This window comes from Ruditapes philippinarum, unplaced genomic scaffold (genome assembly GCF_026571515.1).
Source record: "Ruditapes philippinarum isolate M1 unplaced genomic scaffold, ASM2657151v2 ctg3169_1_1_1_1, whole genome shotgun sequence".
NCBI classification, from domain to species: Eukaryota; Metazoa; Mollusca; class Bivalvia; order Venerida; family Veneridae; genus Ruditapes; species Ruditapes philippinarum.
Genome location: NW_026852111.1, coordinates 50,292 through 62,052, shown reverse-complemented (window position 1 = coordinate 62,052; position 11,761 = coordinate 50,292). Strand labels below are relative to the sequence as shown.

At 31.6% G+C, this 11,761-nt stretch overlaps 1 protein-coding gene across 1 annotated transcript; it reads right to left on the bottom strand.

The window, feature by feature from the left end:
- Positions 1–2,975: 2,975 nt before the first annotated feature.
- On the bottom strand, positions 2,976–8,353 carry LOC132749512 (uncharacterized). The gene is made up of 2 exons (XM_060739309.1): positions 8,211–8,353; positions 2,976–6,162 (listed from the first exon to the last, which is right to left on the bottom strand). The coding sequence occupies exon 2, from the start codon at positions 6,129–6,131 to the stop codon at positions 4,005–4,007; it is 2,127 nt and encodes a 708-aa protein (XP_060595292.1). The 5' UTR covers positions 6,132–6,162; positions 8,211–8,353; the 3' UTR covers positions 2,976–4,004.
- Positions 8,354–11,761: the final 3,408 nt, after the last annotated feature.

Sequence of the window (11,761 nt, the reverse complement as noted above, 5' to 3'; positions counted from 1 at the left end):
TGGTTTTAAGGGTTTTCACTGTAAAGCAATTTTACCAGAAATTCTTTAAGTCTTTTAGAACTAGATTAGCAATTGTTTCTTATTTTAGCAATATTAAGTTGTAATATGCATATGAATATGGAATGAGAAGAGAGGTAACTCTGTAAGTTATATTTGAAATTTTTGCAGAGTTGCCTCCCTTCCATTGTCTCTTGCAAATGGCCGTACATAACCAACTTTTATTCTGTAAAATTGTGTTATTGAATTGTTTTATGTTGTTATTTATGGATGAGACTCAAATAAACCAATTTTGAGATCCACCCATGCAGAACATTTTGATAAATATCGTATGTGTCATTATATTGTAGGTTGCATTATTTTGAAAACACAGAATCACTATCGTCACATGGTAATTTAAGATTTATATATATAACACTTTATCAAAGTATGCTATATTAATCAGCTATCAAAGTAAGTAATTATTGTTATTTTAATACAGAATAATTGTTGCCATGACCGTGTCACATTGAAGGTATCATTATAACTGCCGCGAATGTTTCTAAATTCAAAAGTTCATCATTTTCGTGTTTAAATGTCGAATTCGCTTAAGCCAATTCTAGGGGGCGTGGACGGTACCATGATCTTCCCGGTAACGTTCATGAATAGGCCGAATCAAAACGAGTCCTCTACATTTTCAATTTAGTCGTTGTGGCGTTCTTCAGGGGATTTTATCTGTTTTCCCTGTTTAAACCTTTACAGCGTTTTAGTATAAATAAGTGAGCTTATAGGTGATTTAATATGAGGAAACATAAATTAGAACGGATTTACATTCTTTAAAGTTTAATAGAAGATTTTTAAAAATCCGTTATAGAAAAGAATGGATATATTCTGGCGTAAAAATTTATTAAACAACAAAAAATATTAAATAACATCAGGCACAAAAACTAATACATTACCATGTGATAAAATGAGAAGACAGAAGTACTTGTTACAGCGTCCTCGACTTTTCACAGTGCTTGATAGTTACAATTGCCAGAATAATGTGAAAATAAATTACAAAGATAATAAGTGAAATTTCTCACAAATACAGTTAACCGTATACAAGTGAAATCAAACAAAGATTTTAAAATAGTTCTTTTACATAAATACCCTAATTTAATTTACAATGAATGAGAAATTTGGTACTTGATTCAAAATTAAGATTTTTTATAATGATACCTAGTAGAATAAGACGTCTTGTTTTGTATTGCGAATGCGCAAGCGAGGTAACTCGTGAAGGCTTATTTGTACGGTTTGGTTCGGACGACAGACTTTAGTCATAAGATTCTTACAGAGTTGTCGCTCTTTCAACTTTATGCCATACGATATGAAAATGAAAAGAAAATCAAGTCTTATAAAATGCTATTCATACACCCTTGTTATCTGAACAATATGAAATCATTAGATTATTTTGTGTAATAAAAGTGTATATAACTGATAGTGTCATAGTCAGTCTCTTGTTCCTCACGCTTCTTTCTTCCTCCATCAAACAGTTAAAAAAAGGATTCATGCTCGTGACAAATTCTGCAAATGCTCTTTTTGTTACAATGGGTGTGTGTTTTATTCTGTTTTGATTTGGTCTTTTAACGTCATTTATTCCTTCTTTATATCTTTTATTCTGGTTATCTTTTATTCTAAATGAGTTACGTCTTTTAACGTATATTTTTTAGTTTAACATTTAAAAAAATGTTATCTTTCCTTAGCGCCTTTCCAGTTTTCCTGGTAGCGGAAGACATCGGATGCTCCTTTGTGCATTATTGCATGCACTGCAATTACATGACTGATTTTATTAATGCACGTTTGTAAAATCGACGTGGGTGTGTCGGGGGCTGCATCCTTTAAACGTTGCCTTGCCTTGTTGCTCTTCATTCTTGTTTTTTTATCGAGAACTGTGATGTTTATATAAATAATAATACAATTTATATACACGACTGCTGTACATTTAAGAAGTATAGAATTATATATTTGTTTTCCTCAAATAAAGAAATACATGTATTCATGTTACGTAAAAGGTGGAATAAAATGTCCAAAAAAAAGCATTATAAATGATAAATTAATACAATTTCCGATACAAATCAAAGCTCGTGTGATTAATTGTACTCTATTTTCAAGATCAATATTTCGATATTGACTATAATTCAATTAAAATGAAAATTGACACAGGGAGACAGTCGTGTTATTTTTTATTTTGCGCCTTTTTTTCATAGGCTAGTTCTGCTAAAAATATACATTGTACAAAATTTCTTGCCGTAATTTTTACTACTGAAAATTAAGTACAGCTTTTTGATGAAGTTTTTAAAGTAACCGAAATATAGACAGAGTAATTGAAGAAAAATCATGCCCAGCACTTTTTCAGAATATCACTTTTTAAAAGTCCCAAATTTTAAAAAACCCCTTTTTGTGATAAAATCATCTTTGTTTTAAAAATAACAAAAAACAGGTTTTTTTAGTATTTATTCATAAATATTTAAATTTAATTTATTGATACAAAGAAAAAAACAACCCAAAATCGTTTTTCCAAAAAAAAAATCAATCAGCTAAATTTTAAAAATTTTAATTATTTATTTATTTTTAAAATTATAAAATTTGGCATGCATATCATATATCGTAGCAAAATTCAAAACAGTCTTAATTTTGGAAGTCGGCACTAACGGTTTGGGGTGATCTTTCAATAAAATAATTCGAAGGGGAAGGAAGGCGGGTTGTTCAATGAACGCAACCCCCACACGACCCAGCAACAAGTACCAGCTTCCAGGAGCCCAGGAAGACCCCAAAAACATACGTTTTGATATATCAAAAAATAATTAAACAAACGAATTTAAAACAGCTTGTACAAAAGGTAAATAAATTTAATCAATATAATATCTAACCTAAAAGTACTGCGTTTGACATTTTTCTCATGTTCTGTCGTAATTTTGCCGAATGATAAACCTGTCCTATATTATTCTTTAAATACAAAAAAATATAAGCATAATTATATTATAAAATTTCAATTAAAGAAAGTATAATTTACTCAAAATTTACTATCAATAGTGCTGCATGAATCTGTTATCTGTTCTAAATTTATACAATAACAATGGTGCATTTTAGGTTAATGTGAAAACTTCATAAAAATGAAAGATACAAGTAATTTCAATATATAATCATTTTTAAAAGAAAACATGTCAAAAGTAAAGGTTTTACTTACATATCATTATAATTATAAACAAAAGCAAGGTCCATGTGCCAGAAAAGTATGTAATACTGTATATCTAACAAGTTTGTTGATTGCTATACCTAATTTTATGATAAAATCATTCATTTATTATTTTGATAAAATATGTATAAAATAGACAAATATAACTAAATATAATAACATATAAATAATGATAAAATAATACTTGGTTAAATTAATTACTAGAAACAAACACATTTAACATGAAATATTTGTACAAACTACAAAAACTAGGCCTATTACAAAACGTCCATACAGGCTTTCTTCAGTAAAATGTAATAACTTCCTAACAATGTTTCCAATAAGGTTTCTTCAACAGAAAAGGCATTTCAGAAATAACATTCTGACAATATGTCCAATAAGGTTCCTTCAAGAGAGAAGGCATTTCAGAAATAACATTCTAACAATATGTCCAATAAGGTTCCTTCAAGAGAGAAGGCATTCATCAGAAATAACATTCTAACAATGAGTCCAATAAGGTTCCATCAAGAGAGAAGGCATTTCAGAAATAACATTCTTACAATTTGTCGAATAAGGTTCCTTCAAAAAATGAGACATTCAATAATTAATTTCCTGACAATGCTTTCAATTAGGTTCCTTCAAGAGATGTGATATACCAGAAATAACTTTCTGACATTTTTAAAGAGGTTTCTACATATATGTGACATTCCAGTAATACAACTCTGATTAGGTTATGACGATGCTTCCAATGAGGTTTTGATAATGTTTCTAATGGTGTTTCCAAGAGATGTGTCATTCCAGATATAAAGCTCTATTTACTTTTTTTCCTCTTGTGACCTTCTTGTTTATGTACTTCACCAGCATTCATTTCTTGTGGTCTTTTTAATACCTTAAACTTATCAGTTAATGAACTTTGCCGTATTGCTTTGATCCTGGTATCCTTCTTTACTTCTCCTTCATCTTTTTGTTCGTGAGTAAGAGATCCATATTTAGGTTCATTTGCGCCTTCATCTATTTCCGTTACCAATAACGGAGTGGCTCCATTGATGTTTGTATTTATATTGCAGAATGCGCCTTTCTGTCGTTTCAAATGTTTTTCGTTCACTATTTCCTTGTCTAAGCCTCTTTTATTTCCATTTCCTTTGTTCTCCTTTGTCTTTTTAACTTCCTTTTCAATTGTATATTCTTGTTCCTCTGTCCGTGTGCTTGATGGCATGTCAGTTTTATTTTGGTTTTTCTTTGTTGATTTCTTTTTACTTTCTTTCACTTCCTTTATCAAATTTTGAACGCCAACATCAGGACCATCAGCCGATTCACTTCTGTATTCCTCGTCAGCAAACGAAATATACCAAATTAGTGCTTGCTTAGTTTTTATGTCTCGATCAGGGAACTTACCCGTTATTCTTTGAGGTATTTTCAAATTGTTCACTGCTGTTGTTATCTTTTTTCTCGACCTTTGCAGTATATTCAATGGACATTTTCTGAATACGTAGTTTGTATCTAATAAAACATAATCGTTGATGTCGCTAATTGGTACACGCTCCTTTCCTCTAAATTGACTATAAATCATCTCTGCAACTTTTTCGTTGTCATCCATATTTACAAAATTTAGGGATTGTCCCTTACATATCACATCATAATCAGACATAACCATTTTGCCTTCTTTCTGGCTACATCTGTTCATGGATTCCTTCATTGCCTCTATACCTTTTCTATGATTTGTTACATGAACCATGTGAAAAAGTGTTGTGTTTCTTTTATCCTTGAGTTCGAATGTTAATGAAAACTTACATTGGGTTTTCCTTTTCAGAAAAGCTTCATAATTGCTAGTGCATTTTTGTATCTTATTACTAAATTCGAATTCTCTCTCCGGCTGGCAGAAGTGAATTACAAACTTCACAAATTCGACAAGTTCATCTTTGCTATCTTCTAAATCAGACGGATCAATGCCGTAATATTTTGCAACATCAAGGGATATTCCGTACAACTGAGTAACATGTTCAGGACACTTTGATACAAAACGGTTCACGAAACTACTCATAAAGTTGATCAATATTTCATTTCCAGAACCTGGAACAAACTGTTGCACATGAGCCATTGGTGTATCTTTGAAACCATAAGGATCGAGAAATGTTAGACTTCTAACAGATGAATCTCGAAGCATCGGTGGTGCTGTTGTCTTTGCAAACTCTTGATGGAAAACTTTGACTGTTAAATAGAAAGAGCCTCTACATATTTTGAACAATACATTTCCCTCCATTTGGCGAAAACCATATGTGTATTCTGGATAATGTCTCTCTAGAAATTTCATTATCAAAAGTTCTACATTTGCCGCAAGTTTTCTGTACTTTTCTATATCACTCTCAATAAAGTGTAAGGTAATGTTGGCATTTTCTCCAAATACTTTACTTCTTTTATTCCGTTTCTCAAGTTCAATAGGAAGTTCGTCTTCTGGTTCCAATTCTGAAGTTGACCAACCCCATATACTGTCCTCTTTTCTCTGTGTGTTTGTTGGCTGTCCATGTCTTTCATCTTCTCCTGATGTTTCTGTAGATTTGTTGCCAGCTTTTACAGATGTTTTGCTTCTGACTGTTTCCTGATTACTATTTTCCAACAAATCAGTCTCATGTGTATTTGGCATTTTTGGTTTGTCTTTTTTATCTTCCTTCTGTTTTAACATATCATGTCTATAATAAAAACCTAAGGATACCATTAAAGCAATAAGGGGTGATCCATATTTTTCTATTTCACTCGGCCATTCATTGCCATACCGGCCTACGCCGGCAAACCCATCTATATACACAGTTTTTAAATTAAATTTTTCGTTTTGTGTCTTTTCAATATAAGCTTGGAAGTATTTCTTAAACATCAGCCTTTTAACCAAACCATGAGGAGTATCTTCATCGAAAAAGACCTGTTTTCTGTTCTTTTTACCCATTGCTACAATTTCTTACAGTTCTTTGTAAGACCTGAAATAAGAAATATATTATGTTTAGTAATAATAATTGTAAACTTCAGTTAGAAACAGGATAATAATTGTTGGCAAATAATCAACTGCAAAAGAGAACCAGGGCATGAGTCAACACAAACATTGATCTATTTATGAATACAACCTCTTTATACTGCATATCCCTTGTGCTTTAGCGCCATAAGACAGTAAAAAAATTTGGCGCAAATTTACAGCGGGTCGGCAATGTTATTCCCGTGATTAAACAAACATTAGCATTATGTCATATGTAACGCCATAAGTATCATACATGTCAGCATGTGAACTTAAAGATCCTGTCACTCAATTTGTATGGTTTTATATTATACATATAATGCTCAAATGAAAAAGATTTATCAATATTTCAAGTTCCAAAAAGCATTATTTGTAAAGACATTACCGAATTTACATTTCATGATAATAAAGGGAGGTAATTAGAAATGTATTTTCTATAAGTCAAATGTTTCAAAATAAGAAATGAATGCATATACTTTAATGATTACATATAATGTGGAAAAATATTTGCAGTACAAATTTTAAATATACTTCAATGGTTGAAAATTGTTTTAGAAGCATAATTATATACATATATAAAATTTCACTTAAGTGTGGTAACAACCTGAATTACAACATACAGGATCTTTAATAAAACACGTTACTGTAAAAATAACACGTCATACGTGCAGGCCATATTCTTGAACATGGCAAATTCTGGAGGCTTAAGCTTAATCATAAGTGGTCTTTGATGATGTTTTGTTGTTGTTTTTTTTTGTATGGATTTCCAAATTTCGAACAAAATTTTGAAACAATATCGGAAATTCCGAGCTAAATATAGAGAATATAGATTCCCGATACCTTTATCAAATATTGAAATTTAAGAATCAATTTTTTCATTAATAGGTCCATTGACATTTCATTTTTCTTTATTATTTTTACAAATGTTTCTTCCACAAGTACGTTTATGCATTAGTACTTTCGGATAGGGGAGAAAAAATATTAAGCACTTCAGATTTAATACATTGCGTTATGTACATATCATTAGTATTTGTAATTATATTTTGTCCACTAGATATGCGGTATTTTAAATGAATCATAACACATATACTTTGGTAAATTGGCTAAATTTAATCAGCTTAGTAAATCGAAAAAAAAATATTTTCTTCTTGGCACTGAATTTTACTAGCTAGCGGAGTTAATATGTTTACGTTAAATATTGTCTTATGTATAGAGATTTTACTTTAATCTGACACGTCAGTGATAAAACACGTCATGCGTGCGTGCCATTTATTCTTGAACTTGATAACTTTTGGCGGTTTAAGCTTGTATGCCCCCTTCTTAATAGTTTAAAAATGAAAAAAATACTCTCTTAAAATGAAGTACTGTGTATCTTATTTGGAAAACACAACCTATGTAACATGTAACCGGCCGTAAAGTAATTCAGAACTAAAACCGTGCGAAGCTTTAAGTGGAATACCCAGATAAAAATAAAAATGATTTTGGGAAATCAAAAAGATTTTTATATGGATTTCCAAATTTCGAGCAATATTGGAAATTCCGAGCTAAATATAGAAAATATAGATTCCCGATACCTTTATCGAATATTGAAATTTAAGATAATCAACTTTTCCATTAATAAGTCCATTGACATTTTCGTCTATTATTTTTACAAATGTTTCTTCCATAAGTATGTTTATGCATTAGTTCTTTCGGATAGGGGAGATAAATATTAAGCACAAGTTTCATATTTAATACATTGCGTTACATATCATTAGTATTTGTAATTATATTTTGTCCACTAGATATGCGGTATTTTAAATGTATTTTTATATAAAAAAAGATATAATAAATGCAAAATAAGCGCTACTTCAATGTTAACTTAGAGTTTTTGTTTGTGTGTTTGTGTGTGTGTGTGTGTGTGTGTGTGTTTTATGTTGTTGTTGTTGTTGTTTGTACAAAAACAGATTTATTTTTCTTAATCATCAATTTTCATACTCTTCCATTTAAAACTAATAAAAAAGATATCTGACATACCTTAATCTGAAGTATTTGAAGGACACAACCTCTAACTGGTGGTAAAGTGAAGTGAATCAGAACTTAACCGTGCGAGGCTTTAAGTAGGAAAGACTTTAGGAAATCCCGAGATGAAAATAGAAATGACGGTGGGAAATTCAAAAAGATTTTTTCGAGGTTTCCAAATTCCGAGCTAAATTTAGTAACAAAATACGGAAATTCCGAACTAAATATAGATTCCCGATATCTAGAGTTTAACCTTTTTATCAATACTTAAACCGCCAACTTTTCTTTTGTAGTAATAACATGTATGTTCATACGTAATATAAAATTGACCGTTATCTACCCAGTTTCAAATTGACAAAGCAGTGTATTTTGCCTCCCTTGTTATAATACGAGTTACCTTTTCTCATATTTGCTTATCATATTTTATATTCAAACAATTAAAGGATGAAAGCGAGCTAAATTTAGAAACATTTTTCGGAAATTCCAAACTAAATATAGAAAATATAGATTCCCGATATTTCGAGTTTAAGCTTTTTATCAATATTAAGCTTTAAGTAGGAAAGTCTTTGAGGAATCCCAAAATGGAGATATAAATGCCATTGGGAAATTCAAGAAGATCAAAATGTGAATATTAAATTTCCGAGGTAATTTCAGAAACACTTTTCGGCCAGTACCCTTGAATTCTGGTGTGAAGCCTGACATAAGCTCCTTGTCTAAGAGTCGTGCTTGACAGTCGTCAGATGGCGCCTTAAGTCTGGCCTTCAACTTGGGGTTTAAATGGTCAGATTCCTTTAGTATCCGGTTATTTGAAGCCGTAAAACGCAATGTGATTTCAAACTTTTGATATATTTTCCGTGATTTAACGTCATTTTTGTTCTAACTGTATATATATCCTTGTAAAGTTAACTTTTTGAGCCGCTAGAATTTGTTACAAACATGGTATCTTTTCAATAGAACTTGTAATTAAACTTAATATTTGTTCCATTTTTACTGCTCTTTTTATTTGATAGTCAGTGTATAACTCGAAAAACTTACATCAATATTTTCATACTTACTTCAGAAATGACTAGTTTTTTAAATGCTCAAACTGGGCGAACATATTCTACAGTATGGACTTTATAATCGAAAAGAACAGGGATTAACCATAACACAAAGAGACTATATTTCGACACTACGTCGAAATAATTCGCTCATGTGTATTTTTCAACCGTCTGTCTTACTCTACCATCTTTCCATTCTATACTATATGTCCCTTCTTTTAATTGACGTATGATAGCAAGAGCCTTTCGACGAAGAGACATTGACCCAATCATACCTGTTATTAAATCGGATATGTATAACGATATAGCAAATTATATCGACTGTGTCCATCATATTAAGCTGATTTTCAGATTTGTTGATACAGATGGATATGAAAAAATAATCTCGCATGTTATACACGCAGTCATTTTTGCAGTTTTCTTTTTCACATAATGCTTGTAGAATTCGGCTTGATATTACCTTTAAATGTAGAAAATATGCATTTACAAATTATTTTATATTCAAAGTTTAAAGTAAATCTTTGGAAAAAAAACACAAATCTGAATTTGAGTGTCATTGATATACGAGGTGTGTCCCAATTGTTTGCAGTTATAACGATTTTAGATCTATACATTATTAAGTTCAATAGATTTTCACTTTAAATGCAACCTTTGATAAATATTGTGATACCAACGGGTTTACAAAATAAAAACGATGCAGTTCAGTGGTTGCGGCGTAAGTCACAACGTCATTTTGAGGCCTTCCGGAGATGCAGGCTTGATCATTCATCTCATCGTCGGATACCCACGGCCGAACCATTAACATTTATCAGTAACATGTTTATCAATCGTGAGTATCCGACGATGCATTCATCTCGTCCGTGGTAAATAGCCTGGATACCAAGCGTACCTGATCCGTCTGCATTCCAAGAAAATGTCTATGAATATTGTATACGCAAAACTTTTGTTGATCCCTACTCTGTCTGATATGTAACACACTTTCGTCCATCTGTCTCTTTCTAGAACATCCTTAAGTGAAGTCACAATGCCGCTATGTATTAGTGTTGTTTTCCCCTGCAAAAGTCCGTTCCACCTGTCAAACCGTACATATATAGTCATATCATACTTTCTGTTGCCTTTTTTATCAGTTTGGTCGTCTCATTTCATGAGACTTAAAGAGACACGGTGAACGTTAAATTACGCCATGTTTGTTTACCTATTCTTTGCAATTGGTATAGTAAATTATGTACGTTGATGTATGATGTCAAAATTGTTAACGAAAGACGTCAAATACACCCGTCAATGTTTCGCGCAAAATCATGTCAGGTTATTATTGGTCGTACATTAAAAATAGAATACGTATTATAGTCAATGATCATCAAAACATGTGCACGTGCACCGGCTGGTAAAATTTCGTGTGTTTTTTAATAGAAGTTTAAAATATAGTAATGACGTATTTCTCGTAAAAAAATGCCGTTACGTTAAAATTAGATAGTTATTAATATAAATGTTTTCTCAAAAAAATACATGTAGTGCGTTATATTTTTCATGAGGACAATCCTCGTTTAACTTAACACATGTAGTGGAGTAGACGTGACATTTATTTCAGAAATTATTTCACGAAACGTATATATTAGTAGCCTTTCTTTATCTTTAATGTAAATTTGGTTTTTGTACAAGTCAAATATGCTGGTATTGGTTTAAAGAAAAGAAACTCTTTAGCCCAGAGGGTATTTTCAAATACTGTCATTTCAATCAAGCTCAAATATATATGTTTAAACCAAATCATACTGATATATTCGTTAAGTAGAACTTCCAGATTCAGAATCGCAACTTTTCGGCCCTTCCCGTCAGTCTCCGGATAAGGACCTTGAACACAATAGTATAAATTCACAGAACAAATAGTGTATTTCGGGTGGTTGGTCGGTCAGCCAGCCTGCATAGCTCAATCGGTTAGAGCGCGAGACTTGTAATGTCGACATTGTGGGTTCGATTCCTGGGCTAGCGATGGGACTTTGAATCGATGTCCCGTGTATGAATGCTTAAACACTTGGCATGTTAAAGAACCAGACGTTTCTGAAATTCGGGCATATTTCTGTATCTGTCTTGCACTATCCATGACTAATACTGTTCTGGAAGACAAGTCCATATGAGCAACCTATGGCGAGTATATTGTCTAAGCTGCGCTACAAAATCTAAATATGTAAAAAGTAAGTAAATACTGGGAGTTCCGATAAATCAACTGGGGCAAAAAAAGGGGGAAAAATAAAGATATTCAGACTTGTATTGATGTGCGTGTGCGTGTGTGTGTGATTCCTTATTTCAATCTCTATCATGTTGACTAAGTAGAGTCTCTTTATGTTAATTAATAGAATGCGAGATACTAAAACATTTTCCCCCAATTACCTGACAGGGAATTTCCTTTTCTTCTCAGCCTAACTTCTTTCCCAATATTCAAATTATTGATTACTAGTATGTAACAGACAATATGTTTAATTTTCAGGTGAAGTCATTCAAAATGAATATCAAAAATAATAAACTTATTCA

Bases quoted from the DNA above. Each gene is read 5' to 3' on its own strand.
- LOC132749512 (XM_060739309.1), bottom strand. From the start codon at position 6,131: ATGGGTAAAAAGAACAGAAAACAGGTCTTTTTCGATGAAGATACTCCT.